At 34.7% G+C, this 14714-nt stretch overlaps 3 protein-coding genes across 3 annotated transcripts; 1 reads left to right on the top strand and 2 right to left on the bottom strand.

Annotated features, from left to right (window-relative positions):
- Positions 1–979: 979 nt before the first annotated feature.
- Positions 980–2823, top strand: LOC148169969 (uncharacterized). Its single transcript, XM_088043413.1, has 4 exons — positions 980–2019; positions 2061–2297; positions 2348–2516; positions 2569–2823. Exons 1-4 carry the CDS (start codon positions 1160–1162, stop codon positions 2719–2721), a joined length of 1419 nt encoding a protein of 472 aa, XP_087899539.1. The 5' UTR covers positions 980–1159; the 3' UTR covers positions 2722–2823.
- Positions 2770–14627, bottom strand: LOC148169970 (CD151 antigen-like). Its single transcript, XM_088043414.1, has 6 exons — positions 14461–14627; positions 5968–6088; positions 5218–5409; positions 4992–5165; positions 4792–4944; positions 2770–4744 (listed from the first exon to the last, which is right to left on the bottom strand). Exons 2-6 carry the CDS (start codon positions 6037–6039, stop codon positions 4559–4561), a joined length of 777 nt encoding a protein of 258 aa, XP_087899540.1. The 5' UTR covers positions 6040–6088; positions 14461–14627; the 3' UTR covers positions 2770–4558.
- Positions 7722–12124, bottom strand: SH3PX1 (sorting nexin 33-like protein SH3PX1). The gene is made up of 3 exons (XM_088043547.1): positions 11331–12124; positions 8403–9131; positions 7722–8351 (listed from the first exon to the last, which is right to left on the bottom strand). The coding sequence occupies exons 1-3, from the start codon at positions 11818–11820 to the stop codon at positions 7966–7968; spliced, it is 1605 nt and encodes a 534-aa protein (XP_087899673.1). The 5' UTR covers positions 11821–12124; the 3' UTR covers positions 7722–7965.
- Positions 14628–14714: the final 87 nt, after the last annotated feature.

Below are 14714 nucleotides of genomic sequence, written 5' to 3' on the forward strand. Positions count from 1 at the left end.
TGACATTTTCTGTGGACTCACAAAGATAAAATATTAAACTTTGTATCTTGACTAGGAAAGAGATTCCTTAACAACAAAAAAATAGTACAGCATCGCTTATTCCGTTTATTTTTCTTTCCTATTATACGATATCAACCGTTTATTTTCACACCAACAAAAACTAAATGTTCGTCATTCTTATTTTTGCACACAATTTGCGTTTTTACCAGAAAAAGCATTGTTTGTAATTTTGGGAAAATTTCCCAGAAAAAAAGTAATGAGAATAAGTCATAATCGCTCCCCACAGGAAGATCGAAGCGGTGTTTAGCCCCCCCACAGCTTCTCTTACGTACCTACGCTTTAACAACAATGCAATAAACTAAATTTAGAATTCGCAGTAATTACTATTACAAATTGTGGTTTTGATCTCAATTGATTACGTTCGATTTTGTTACAGAACTTTCAAGGTTGATGTGCATAAAAAATACCGGAAAATATAATGAAGCGAGAATGGATATATGAAAGCAGATCAACATTTTGTTATATGGTGCGGTCGTGCGGTAAGGGAACCGGTCCGACAAGGACGTCCAGATTCTCATGGAGTTGTACAGATAATTACCGGAAAATTAACTCCGGTAGATCCAGGTGAGCGAGTTAGGCGACCAGCAATTGCGGAATCAGAAAAAAGAGCTCAGTATAGGCAGCCAGAAATACATCAAACAACTAACAACATTAGTTTTCTCCTTATTTTTACTATTTTTTATATTTTGTAATATATCAACAAACCCCTTTTTGTTTAACATCTCTTTTGCATGACATTGCTAATAATAACCAGCTCGATAAAATCCACCCCCAAAACCGCTCCCCGGCCCAGATTGTAGGTCAAGAATACTCCCGCTCGTCAAAACTTAAAGTTCAACAGGTCACAGCTCCCAAAATCACGCAGAATCCGCGCTGTAGTCCTGCGCGGACTGTAGTCGCACCCTCAAAGGTCGCCCCGGTTTCCACCCTTAAAAATGTCGCGTTTTTTATTCTAACGCCATAAATACACCAAAATCCTCTGTCTAGGTGTTTGTAATAACCGCTGTTAAAATTTCGCGCAATTTTGATATGTTCTTCGATACAAACAAGGACGGGGTGACCGCGCTGGCGCTAGAAAATCGATTACGGTCAGTTCAAAATGAGTTCGAAAATGTCAGCACGTCCTCGTAAACATAAGCATAAAGAAGACATGAAGCAAGAAACTGTGGCTCAAGTGCACAAAACTGTGAAGTCTGACACCAGTTCTGATGAAAAAAATAAAACGAAGAACGAAGATAAGAATGATAATTATAGTATCAATACACCAAGTCGGGAGATTTCCGTGGATGAAGAGTCACAGATAAATTCAAAAATCCTGTCGCTAATAGAAAGTGAAATGAAACGAGATGCCAATAAACATTCCCATTTCACTGACTCCAGACCCCAAAGTTTGAGTTTCTACGAAGATGAAAAAGTCCCCGAAGAACTCTCAGGTAACTTAGAACTACTGAGCCCGGAAGAACGGAAACACTACAAGAGACGACGGGAGATGGACACCGATGAAATGAACGCTTACAATGTTATCCAGGATTTATACAACACCAGAGACGGAGACGAAATCATATCATCCACGAAAAAGTCAAAATCGAGGAAAAAACGACATGGAGATGCCGAAATAGGAATTGGTGACAGCAGAGAAATGATGATCCCCAAAGAAAAGAAGAAGAGTAAAAAGAAGAAACGGGAATCATCTCCAGGGAGTGGAAAACGAAAGCACAAGAAAAGAGAAGACGAGTTTGAGCCGAGGAACGACGTCACGGTCGCTCTTGAAGATCTCCAAGACGATGTTTTTGAAAATCACGAAGATTTCAACAATCGGGTGGAGAAAATAAGGAAAAGTCCCAAAAAGTCTGATAAGATTTACGTCCAAAAGAAAAATAAGTTCGAGGCGGTTAGTAAAGCTAATAATCTCAACCGTCAGAGTGCGTACGATTTTGAAGAAGACGTTCCAGGGAAAAAGTAAGAGACTCTTTGGTTTTCCACGTGTTATTTTTTTGTAGTTTTCAGACATATCATCCCCTGGAACTGGCGATTTCGTTCCAGAAATACTGGATGAGATTGACGACTCTGTGCCATGGTCTCCTCGGAGGCTTAGCTTTCGGACATTGGTTGTACATCATCAGCAATATTTACGTTCAAGATAGCGAATTTATATCCCACTACTCCCATTTTAGCGACACTTACGTGTCATTTTTTTACTTCCTCTGCGTCATTTGCCTCATTTCCGTGTTTGAAAAGTACACAATGCCACCCTCTGTGAATAATCAACTCATTGTGCTATTTTTAGGATCGATGTTGCTCATTACGATAGATCTCAATTCCGAGGTTTATTCCATATTAGAAAAAGCTCTTTGGTGATACTAATTTACTTCACTTGTCTGGTTGTGCATTTATCAGCTGCCCGAATAGATTATAAATTAGGTTTAGTATCGTACGACAACGAGACCATATCAAATGTAAGTTGTAACACACAAGATATTATAATCGCTATTTTTTATTTACTTCCAGATAACTAAAAGTGAGCTTACTCAATGGAACCACTTATCTTTATGGCGATCGGTTTTAGCGTTTTTGGCTTGGATCATTGTTGGGTTATCCCCGCAAGAAAACATGTTCTACGATAATTTGAGAAGCATGGAAAACTACCTTCCGCATAAATGATAATTAAATGTTTTTTTCTCGTCAGTCTACGATGTGATAAAAGATAAATAAAAAAGACTGTAATATTTATTGACTAGTTAATAAAGAGACATAACAATTTGGGTTAATTATTTAAATATTTACTAACAAACAACAATATATCAGAAACACTACACACAAATGAACACTCCTTAAAGTGACGTGTTCTACTCTGATGAACATGTTATGGTAGACTAATTTATAAACGTTTTTCTTTACACGGATAAATTATTTATAGCAGCTGTCTAAAGAAGGATGTAAAATATTACTTCTGAACTAGAATATTTCGAATTTTGACTTTTTATTCGGTTTCATATCCTTTAGAGCAATGATTTTTGCATACGCCAATTGATCTCGTTCAAAATTAAAAATTCATTTTAAGGTGTCTAAAAACAAGCGAATTTATAAAGTTTTTTAAGGTGCTTTTGCAGTAATTTTGCATTATTTTGAGAGATTGTCAACGGTTTTTTCGTGTGTCCAATTTTTGAGCAGTCTACAGGTATTTAGGTACTTTTGGGGTGCATAAAAATTATTATTTTTTGAAAGATTTAAGTAGTTTTCGGCAGTTTACTCCAAAATTTTTAAATCCTGCCTAGTTTTTTAAAACGCCAAATATTCTGGTCCAGAAGTAACATTTTACATCCCACTGTCTAAGGACGGTATTAAAAAGCACCAATTCTAGTTTTCTACGACAAGAGAAGACATTTAGACGGCTTAATTAGTAACGAAAAAACTTATTTTTTCTTCTCTACGACCACAGAAGAGTTTCAGTACACACTTACATACAATCTGAATAAAAATTACATAATATAAATAAAATACTAATTTTATAATTACCTCTTGGTAATGATAATAAATATGCTTCCTAAGTGATTTAGAGTAAATAACAATGTTTAAAAAGCTCTTAAGTTTATTTGTAGCTCATTTATTATTATCTTACATTAGACATCTTGAAAGTTGCAGATTTGAGTAAAAGAAATGTTTCCAAACATAAAAATATTTTTAACAATATTGCGTTCTTCCATACATCATTTAAAAACCGGCGAAGTTATAAACTAGCATACGACTGTGGGAAACTGGCTATAAAACTCGTGTCAGTAGTTAAGTTTTTGTATTTTAAATCACCTTTTTGATGCTCTGTTTTAAACATATTTGTATCCTTTCTAGTTTAAAGATTACATAAAAAATCGATAGTTTTTTTAGAAAAAAAAGAGGGGTTATGTTTTATCAATTACACAAACATTTAATGGAAATCTCAATCGACAAAAAAAAGAGAATAAATATTTTTTTAGCGGTGGGGACCTTGCCATTGTCCTATAACGTATAACGTATAACTTTTCCACGGATTAGATTGAAATGTTGACTCTTTTTGTAGGTAGAAAATTATGTTCCAATCTTCTAGGCATTTTGTCCAGAAAGTTTATTAAGTACCTTTCCAATAAAGACTTCAAAAGTTTTTAAGGAGTAATAAAAAAACACAATAATTCCAAATCTATTGTAACTACCAGAATTTATTACTTTCGATCACATTGGACAAAAAGCGGCTGCGATAAGCTGCTTTCTCCGAACAGCTGAAAGTTCGGTAAAATGGAACTCTAAAAATAAAATACAATAACTCACAGCTTTTGAATAAATATTTAGTCGCGGCGAAAATAGAGTGAACCTGAAACCAATACTCCTCAGAAGCAATTTTAACTTTTTTTTTAAACCAGAAGTTATATTTGACGTCCTCATTTCTTCTGCCCAACCTTCCACTTTACATCACATATTTACACAAACAATTATCACTATTATCACAGACTAGAAAACCCGTTGCATATTAAGTGCCTCGTAGAAAAGACGTAGTATCTTGATGGTTCTCCACAGTGTACGAATTCTTCAGTTTAAAATAAAGTTTACACGCTAAAACTATCCCAAATATCTGTAAAACACAAATTCCTAGTCCCACCGCACTTAAAATAAAAAGATGATCTTCCATGTGTAAAGCCATCCGGTCGAGACACCCCTTAAAAAATTAATTAATTTAATTACAATTTAAAAATATCAACTTACGGCGTAGTTAATATTAGAGGGGTGGTCGCTCGTGCCGCACCTCTCCGAAATTGTTTTGCAGCAGGAATCGGGGACTTTATTCGCTTTATTTTGGTGCATGAGCCACTTGCTGTATTTCCAATCAGTGAAGCTAACGGCGCCGCAGCAACGGAACTGAAATCTAAGTATGAAAAATCGTTTTTCGCTGATTATCACAGTACGTTTTCTTGGAGGAAATCAACAGCGGTGGTTTTATCCTCATCAATTTTGTAGTATGTGAGAAACGTGCTATTTAGGTTCATTTCCAACTCCGTTTGGACGTTTTCTTCGTAAATATACGCGAGGATTCCGACCATGGCTTCAATTAGGAAAATGAGAACGAGTAGAAAGATATACTGGAAAAATAGTGGATCAGTAAAACACGCGATGTCAAGGTTGTCTACGTACGAATACTAGCAAGATTCGGTTTTCTTTCAGAACGGCGTAGCAGCCCATAAAAGCTACGAAAATGACTAGAGCTCCTGCTGAGAGCAGGAAATAGACGATGATGGGGTAAGTTAACGAGGCGAGAAGTGTCACATACTGGTATCTGTCGATCATTGTCCATATTGCAACACCGAGAACACCCAAACCTGCTAGCTGTAACAATTTCGAACCAGTTAGAGGACGTTACATCACGAAATTGTGAAAAAAAAAAACAACGATGTCACACTTAGGCGAGGTTTTGTAGTTTTTAACTTTTTCCTGATTGTTACTAAATTGGATTTCGCTTCCTTCTTGAATTTAGCATGATTCTCTTAACAGTTGGCGACTCGTACAAAGCAAACATTTTTTCCTCGATAAAACCCCAACGTACAATAAAAGCAAGTAAACAACAAAGATAACGTTTCAAAGAACTGAATACCCACGGCGGCTTGTAAGTGTATAATTTGGTATACTTTGCGTGCTGTCTGTGGGTGGACTCATTATATCATAGCAGAGACATCGAAGCTCCATCATAAATCCCGACAAAGAAGTCTTATTCTCTACCACGAGCCCGTGAGAATCTCTTTGCACATTATATAATTCACTTTAAAAGCTGCGTCCTCATTAACATGCAACAGAGTATTCACAAATAAGGAGCTAATGTGGGCGTGACATCGTTAAATAAAAAGGTTTTATTAAACAATCAAGTTGAATGACCATTGTCGTACTTACCAAAAAGATTATGTTGAAAACGTTTAAGATGTTTTTGATAAAGTTCAAACCGCAGCACTCTTTACTCCCCATTTTTACGCCCAGGTGATGGTGGTCATACTAATTCCTTTTTGGCGACCATCTGAAAAAACGGGGCTATTTTTAATACACTAATCGCAGGATGAATCATAAAATTTATGCTTATTTGTTGGTGTCTGCATATTTGACGGCTTGCCAGATTTATCTATTAGATGAGAAACGATGAATGAAGCGGACCTTCATGGGTCAATTTCTATTTCCTGATATGGGCAAGACTGGTTGGGCTTATTGATCATTCTAGCAGTGTCTCTTCTGTTTACCTTATTACTGGATATGGAGACGATTTCCAATTATCGAGTGTGATGGAATGGGATTTTGGCTCCCGAATGCGCGGGAATTGATAATTAAGAAGTCCATAAAACGGAGAGAAGGGAACCAATTTGAAGGAGAAAGTCAAATTTAATCCACTAATGGAAAATTGATTTAATTTACAAAATTATACACCTATTTATTAGAAGTATCTTTTAAATTTTGAAATTAGTGGGATAGAAGCATCATTATAATTACGAGTGTGATGAGTTAAAGTTTTGCAGATAGAAATTGGTTTTTATGGTAGGGTCCCATTGTGCCGCAGTTAAGTATGCCAACAATGGAGCAATACCGCAAATATTACCCTGTCATAAATAATATGCTGCTGGTCTTGCCCAGATCCGTATTGTGTAGTGAAGCGTAATATTAACGCAAAATTTTAAAATTCACCTACTTTGAAAAAATAAGTAACTTTTTTTAATCTTGGATCACTCATACAGTCGGATCTTTGGATATGTGATATGTAGCTACTTTAGACTACCTACTTATATTTATTATTCGTTCTTAATGATCTGATAATGCATTTAGAAATATTAAATATTGTCGTCATTAATCTGTAGCAGAATTTATTGTGACAAATTTTTGCCGTTTCACTTTTATCTGTTGAATGATGGCACCAACCCTTACTATTATAGTAAACTCAGTTGACATATACCTAGTAAATTTTATGGCCACATTATGAGAGGGCCGGGCAGTACTAATCCTTGCGATTGGAGACCATAAATGAGCACGAAATGAATGCGGGCCTATTCAACCATCGGTCAACTCTCTACCTAGAACTTTGTCGGCTGCAGTTTACAACACCCAGTTTTATTTCTATGGGTGGTTTGACTTAAGCCATAAAATGTTTACTAGGTATATGTCAACTGAGGTTACTATACAACGTAGCTCGCAGGTAGTACTCTCAGCGTGTAAACAATCCCGGCCCTGTGGAATATCGGAACAATATGATTTATTGTGGGTACGGTCAGCTCTCGGAGGGCTGTGGTAATGACTAGATAATTTTTATTTCGCTGCCATAAAAACCAATTTCTATCTGCAAAACTTTACTTGACGAGGGCTTTGTAAAAGCACGAGTATTATAAGACCATTATCCCACGTGTGACAAACAATGTTTTATCTACGAGTTCCTATAAAATTAGTCTACTTTTTTAATTCAAAATAAAAAATTAGAAATCAAAGTAAAAAAAATTAAAAAAAAAGATGGCAGAACAATGTAGAAAAGTCAATTTTTTATACCCTAAGCGAGATAACGACCTTACCGAAGCAATTCTAAATTATTTTCAGAAACGTCACTTTTTTTGACACTGAGATAGTTCTGTTTAGTCGTTTCAAGTTGGAGATAAACATCAATAAAAAGAAAACTCTGTTGTGTAAGCACATTTATTACACCCTAATTAACAAAATATAGAAATATACAGCTTACATTTGACATGATACTATACAAAATATGTCTGTTAAATTCATAAATAAAAATAACAGTTGGAATTTCATTATACACAGCACATAATTGTAGATATTGGTAAATATAAATTCAGTATAGTAAATTAAAAAAAGTAAATCACAATTGTTTTGGCTTGGAAATAAACACGTAACGGCAAGAACAAAAAATTACTCAAACCTATTCAAGGTGTCTTCCAGTCTGCTTACTATATTTTTATACAAATTGACTTGTTCTTGCAAAAAGGCCTTCATCGCTGATCTAAATTCGGTGTTCATCTCAGTTTGGAAATGATCGAGTTCGGCAAAAACACAATAAGTTAAAACATCAGTGCGTTTTCTAACATCGGAAATTTGTACGAGTGGAAGCTGGCTGTTCCTCTCGCACTCTTTCTTCTTTTGTTCGGCATGTTTCTGCATGGAAAAAATATCCGGATAGGAACTGGTAATACCTCGATAGAGATACAGCTTGTCGGTTAACGGTTGCCAATCAATCTTCGCTTGATCCTCACATAATCTTGCTATTTCTATATAGGTGGTCCCTATCTTCTTTATATCTGAAACAAATCCTTATTATTCGGGAATTGTGTCCAGTCACGATCTTCTACCTGTTGCCAAGTCTGAGAACAAGCCCCCTTCACGACTCTCGAAAGCGACTCCCAAAGAGAAGAAAGACTCTCCGACTTTCGTGTGTTCTCGTTTATATAAGTTCTCGCATTTTTTCTGTTGGTCTGCGGCGGTTTGCATCAAGGCTTTAATGCATTGATCCACTTGGGTAATGTATGATATGCTTGTATCAATTTTACTTTCGATTGTCGACGCTAATAAGTCTTTATCCGGTGCTTCAACACAGAGACAGAAATTCGCTCCGACTAACTGATCCTTTTCCGCTCTTCTCTTCCCTTCTTTCCATTGCTTTTCGTTCGTACAAGTAAGAAAGTGCTGCCAAACCTCGCAACTTGACAGCACAGGATGCCGACAGACATAATTGACGAACTCCTGGAGCTGCACCCTTCTGTGCTCAATAAATTGGTCTTCGTATCGCCCCGATATTTGTTTATCAGGTAATGGAGGCATCGCGATAATACTAAATTTTTCCGAAAGTCTGTTATGTAACCAATCAAAATGTTTATAGCGCCGTGACACTTCAATTCCAGTGAACGACGGTGTTAATTGGTATGCGATGAAGGATTTCAGACCTCCCATTTTTGATGCCTTTTTTGGTGATGTTACTTGTACAGTGTAAGGCTCCGAGATCAAATCCCATCGATACAAGTTGTCGTTTTCTCGGAATATTCCGACTTTCGTGTGGGATGAGGGATCCTGCTTTAGCGTGCCTGAAAATTACTATCTGATCGAGATTCCGAGCGAAAATAGACGAGTTAAATTAAGACCGACAATGAAGGGAATGGCTTACAGACAATAAATCGAGGAATGCGAGGGAGTTAAGCTGAAGGAGAAAATGGCAGGTTTAAACTACTATTGTTTGCTTCGACAGGATAAGCGAATTTTATTTGTGTTAATTTAGTGATGCTGGATTTGTTCTGATTACTCTCGATTGGTAAAATTTAGCAGCCACAAGTGTGCTTGTTTATCTACGCGTTCAAGGATTTTTCATTTTTATACTGTTATTATGATAATGATATGAATTTCCTGAAACACGTGCATCTCTCAAATTAAAACGAAGTTTATAAAATTTTATCATGTTAAATTAAATTATGTTTCAATTTACAATTATAATGAACCCTAGTGACGTAAAACAAAGTCTAATTTGGAAATTTTGGAACAATGACTTACGTTTTTATATTTTTTTTCTGTGGTTGTATGTAGCAGATTATCGCTTGGTTATTTAATCAGTTTTTAAAAAGGTTTGTCAGGAAAAAATCTCCTGCTCTCCATAATATGAAAAAGATAAAAAAATCATTCAAATTTGAAAACTTATTGTACTTTATATCTCAGAATTTGTTTATTTCTCAGATAAACAAGATCTAAATTGTAAGATTTGACCCAAGAGTTAATATTTCTTAAAAATGGTCTATATTGTACTGCGTAAAACTTCCCCTGATTTCCTTGTGATTTCGTCCAACCTCTACTTATTTCCTTGTAATTTCGTCTCAATTCCCCTGATTTTCTTGTGTTTTCGTCCAACTTCCCCTTATTTCCTTGTGATTTCATAAAACTTCCCCTGATTTCCTATTGATTACCCTTAAAATCTTAATGTTTTTCTAAGAATGATACACTCTTAACATCTCTGATTTAACTCTGAAAATTGTAAAATTAAAGCTCTAAATATTTAAAAGCAAAAATAAAATAAAACATACGAAATTTGAGGATTGCGAGTTTTTTCAAATAGCACTCAAAATGTAAGTTTTAGCGTTTTAACAGGTGAAATATGAAAAACAGAGTCGGAACAAATATGATTTTTCTCTGAGAATTTACAATCTAATCTGAATCTCATTGTCAAATAAAGTTAGAGTATGAATGACCTAAAATTCTAAAATCCACAGAGGGATAATGTAAAAAATTTAAATCTAGAATTAAAAAAATATCTCTAAAAATCTCATTAAAATAAATTTTAATAAGACAAATTACAGTTCGTTCCACCAATTACGAACGAATTTTATCTTCTGCGGCGAAATTACTCTTACGTGCAGAATGTGACGTTTTTGCTTATTACGATGTTCTTTATATTTGTATGTACAGCCATCATAAGGAAAATTTAAAGACGTTTGTACTAAGATAAGGAAGAATGTGTCGACACTGCCATTCGTGTTTTGTAATGCAGCATAAAAATTACGTAGCGAAGAAATTATTTACACAACACGTTTCTCTGAAAAAAAATCTTATTTTCCTCAGTATTTTCTCAGATTTTAACAGAATAAATTGTTAATTCGGCGGTTATTATGTTCTTTTATTACTAAATTCAGTCAAGGTGAATTTTCGTATTTTGCACCTGACAAAAAATTATGAACTTTATAACATGTCATCTAATTCATTTCGATGATTTACCAGAGAATGCATTCTAGGAGCCACCGTAGCAGAACAATATGATTATAATGACACTTCTTATAAAGGCCTAATTTTACTTAATTGGCTAAACCAATACCAATTTTTATAGAGTAAAGTGATTAAAATTTTATTTAGGCGAAAGGACAAGAACCAGAAGAAATAAAAAGACCTCTATTATTAGCCACTAATTGGCAAAAACAGTGATGGAAATTTTATGACCACAGTAAATCCTAAGTAAACGTTCCACTTTCCTAGAATTAATTTAATTGTTTCGTATTTATAGTTCAGAGCTTGTAGTTGGTATTGTATAACTTCAATAAACGCACTGATTAACACGTGTGACTCAAATAGGAGCAAGATATGAGTTTTTATCCTAAGTAGAAAGAATGACTAACTACTACGGCATTTTTGTTAAAAAAGATTATCTAGTATCATAAGTAAACAGAACCAAATATTTGCTGTGCAGTTACATCATGGAACAGTGGAGGAGATCAGGTATACATAAAAACATCAAATAAAAGTATTACCAAGGATGTAACTTTCAAGTCCGCTCTTGACATACGAAGAAAAAATATTCAAACTTTTCTTGTGCTGCGTTCTGTTGTCCACACTAAAATTGCTTTCTGAGACATTGTCAACTTGTCCACTTCCATAATTATATTGATACTGATTCTGGTTAGGTTCAGTGCTGTACTGCGGTGCATTATTAGCAACTTCACTGTATGTGTCATCATTGTCCCACTCATCATCCCAATCATCATCTTGTTGTGAGGCCCCCCAATCATTCTGTGGTGGTAACGAGGGAGGCGGCACACTCGGTGGTTGAGAATTCTCCATTTTAGAGACATAAGCCTGGGGGAAGAGTCCCGATTCTCCTTTGCTGTTCAAACCTTCCCACCACCCCTCTCCAATGTCCTCCCTTGTTACTGTCAATATTTCTCCTGCTGTAATGGACAGTTCGGCAGAATTGGACTCGCCGACGAAGTCGTAAAGCGCTTGTACTTTGAATAGGGCCATTATGTCGAGAATTCACTGGAAAATGTCAGTCGGTGGCATTAAGTGGGAGGCTCTTGAACTTTGATGACACTTGTATAACCTATAAACTGACAGTTCTCTATCGGACACTACACACATCAGAAAATAAGGCACTATTTCACTAAAAACGTGCAATTCGGTTTTTTGTAACTCTTCCTTCGCTGATGACGGCAATTACACGAATTTATTTATCTAAAATGATCGCCAGCGAAACAATGTCAGGCGCGGTAGTTACTTGACGTAAGCGAGAGGGCGCTGCTGTTGTACGGCCTTTATGATTCATAATGAGCAAAAGTACACGGCACGACAACAATAATTTAGCATTATTGACAAGGTCGCCACAACGTCAAGTCACGGGAAAAATATAAACATTTCCACAGAAATGCGTAGAAAAACCAAGCGGTTTATCTAGTACAATTAAACAAAAAATCCGAGCAATCTGTTTGATTATTGGGCCATCTGCTTATTTAGTCATTCCGTTCCATTTATTGCCGCATATTCTTAGTTTATAAACATTTACATCACTCGTTTTATTTAAACGGGATGCTGTGTTCAAAAATAATTATGCACGCCTCTTCCATTCACATGAATAAAACATTACGATTAGCTACATTGAGATGATTGATTAAGCGAACGCACTATAGATAAAGGTATGCGTAACACCTGTTCGGTGTTTTTTTTTCTGACAATTTGTTTCAATAACCCGTTCCAGACATTAGTTTATTTAAAATAATTAATGGGTATTGATTTTTAAAATTTATAGACCACCACGGCATCACTCCAGCCAACTGATAACCTGATAACCTGATGCCCACCTACCCAGATAAATTTTGTTCAAACGCCTGTTACACTTACGAAATTGTCTTTCATTCCTACGCGTTTTCAGAGTTTGATGATCTACGCCGACAGCCGCTGAGTTGGATAGTTTTGGCCTATTACAATTCATAAAGAAGCACTTTTAGTAGTACCTGAAGCGGTTCCTACGGAATTTAAAAATCCAATAAACTATTAGGCTCAGGTTACAGTCTGTCTAATGTTCGTATCAAACGATACAAGAATATTAAATTTTATTTTTTCATGATAAAAATTTTGTTTTTCCAAGCAAACAGATAGATAGATAATAATGATAAGAATTTCACAACATTTTTATCAAGATGTTTTTATTGCAGATTAAGATTAATATTTTATATAACTTTTACAGTTTTGTAGTTAGAGATAAAACATGAAGTTTGTTCATGAAGATGTTCCAAACATGTGGACTATTCTTTTATAAACAAATCGGATTTAGACGATCCATTTTGATCGCATCCAGAAAAAGAGAAGAAGTGTTTTATGATATTTAATTTTTGTAATATTTTCGAAAATGTATGATTTCAAAATGTTGATAAGAAACAAATAATTTAAAGTAAAATTTCATAATTTTAACCAAATGATATATTTTACAAAAACAACTATAAAATTGCTCGATTCATTGCCTCCCAAAAACATTAATTTGTGGAGGCTTCATAAATACAACAATTTAAAAAAAAATTATTTGTTCAGTGCGCACAGAAAATTTGGCTCTTGGTGAAAAGTATGCAATTTTATTTTGTTTATACAATTTGTAATTTTTAAACAGTGTTGTTTACTTAAAACAAACAAAATAACTAAAATACTAAAAAAATATACAAACGAAATAAATTTTTTCGTAATTCCATGACCTCCGCAAAAAGTATCAAGCTGATAGAAAATGCATTAGACTCTAATCTTAAACTGATAATTTATCTATAAGCCGAAAAATTTAGTAGTAAATAAAATTCAAAAATATTTATTTAGGTTATTTGGAAATGTTCCTATTTTATTTTAACAGCTAATTAGTTTCAGCAACTATTTATTCTTAAAGTAGGGTACCTAAATTTAGATAGTCTCCACACATTTTGACCCTAATTTATTAAAACTTTTTTATTTGAGTTTAGTCATAGAAACAATTCATTGTAACTATGTGAATAAATAAACAAACTGTTGCTACTTCTACATAAAAATTCGTTTTCTGATTTTAAGCAGGTGACAATACTTTGACCCAACAATTCATAAGTTGAAAGAATTCCCAAGTTAAATATTAGAAGTCCTTATTTGTTCAGACAATTTAGAAAATCGTTTTGTAAATACAATTATTCGTTCCCACTTAGGTTACATTTTTCTGTGTCACCCACTATCGTATGTTTAACATTTAACAATGATAACGAAAGTTTTTCCTGTACAGTTACTTTCCGCAATTTTTAACAAATTGAAATAAAAAAAACTAACGAGAATTTTGCCATAAAATGCACATAGTACATGCACGTATACGTCACAACTGACCTTAAAATTTATCTCTGATAATTGATAACCTTTAACAATCGGACTTGTATCGTAGGTAATTTAATTTTTCGTACACAATTTGCGGTTTTATCGTGCTAAATCTTTTTACATTAACCAAATCTCTCGTTGATTCGATTACGCTAACAGAATTTGAATTTTGAATCATTTAACCTTGGTGAATTAAAATACCTGGAAGACACCTAATTGTTACCTCTCATTCAATTTAACATTTTGTATTATTCATTTGTGATTTTTTAATTATTTATAACAAATGATACTCACTTTAGCAGCATTCTTTTTTTGAATTCTGGAGCATTCACTATCAACATTGCCACAGTTCTCTCCAAATAAAAAAATTATGTTAATTTAACAGCCCACGATGTTTCTATGAAGGAGCGAACAACACGAATATTTCACTATTGCTTGTCAGTCGCGCACTGACGGAGGAACGGATTAAATTTCTAACACACGCGTGCTCTTGTGTCACGTGACGCGATATTAGTTGATGGGTAGGACTACTAGGACCAACCGCAACA

This window comes from Gnatocerus cornutus, chromosome 8 (genome assembly GCF_029298725.1).
Source record: "Gnatocerus cornutus isolate USDA-ARS CGAHR chromosome 8, icGnaCorn1.1, whole genome shotgun sequence".
NCBI classification, from domain to species: Eukaryota; Metazoa; Arthropoda; class Insecta; order Coleoptera; family Tenebrionidae; genus Gnatocerus; species Gnatocerus cornutus.

Excerpts from the sequence above, each read along its gene's own strand:
- LOC148169970 (XM_088043414.1), bottom strand. The coding sequence starts at position 6,039 with ATGGGGAGTAAAGAGTGCTGCGGTTTGAACTTTATCAAAAACATCTTA. Across the intron at positions 5,410-5,967 it reads TTTTCAACATAATCTTTTTG|CTAGCAGGTTTGGGTGTTCT; the intron begins GTAAGTACGACA and ends AAATTGTTACAG. Across the intron at positions 5,166-5,217 it reads ACCGAATCTTGCTAGTATTC|TATATCTTTCTACTCGTTCT; the intron begins GTACGTAGACAA and ends CTATTTTTCCAG.
- LOC148169969 (XM_088043413.1), top strand. The coding sequence starts at position 1,160 with ATGAGTTCGAAAATGTCAGCACGTCCTCGTAAACATAAGCATAAAGAA. Across the intron at positions 2,020-2,060 it reads GAAGACGTTCCAGGGAAAAA|TTTTCAGACATATCATCCCC; the intron begins GTAAGAGACTCT and ends ATTTTTTTGTAG. Across the intron at positions 2,517-2,568 it reads ACAACGAGACCATATCAAAT|ATAACTAAAAGTGAGCTTAC; the intron begins GTAAGTTGTAAC and ends ATTTACTTCCAG.
- SH3PX1 (XM_088043547.1), bottom strand. The coding sequence starts at position 11,820 with ATGGCCCTATTCAAAGTACAAGCGCTTTACGACTTCGTCGGCGAGTCC. Across the intron at positions 9,132-11,330 it reads ACTTGAAAGTTACATCCTTG|GCACGCTAAAGCAGGATCCC; the intron begins GTAATACTTTTA and ends AGTAATTTTCAG. Across the intron at positions 8,352-8,402 it reads GTTCTCAGACTTGGCAACAG|ATATAAAGAAGATAGGGACC; the intron begins GTAGAAGATCGT and ends GATTTGTTTCAG.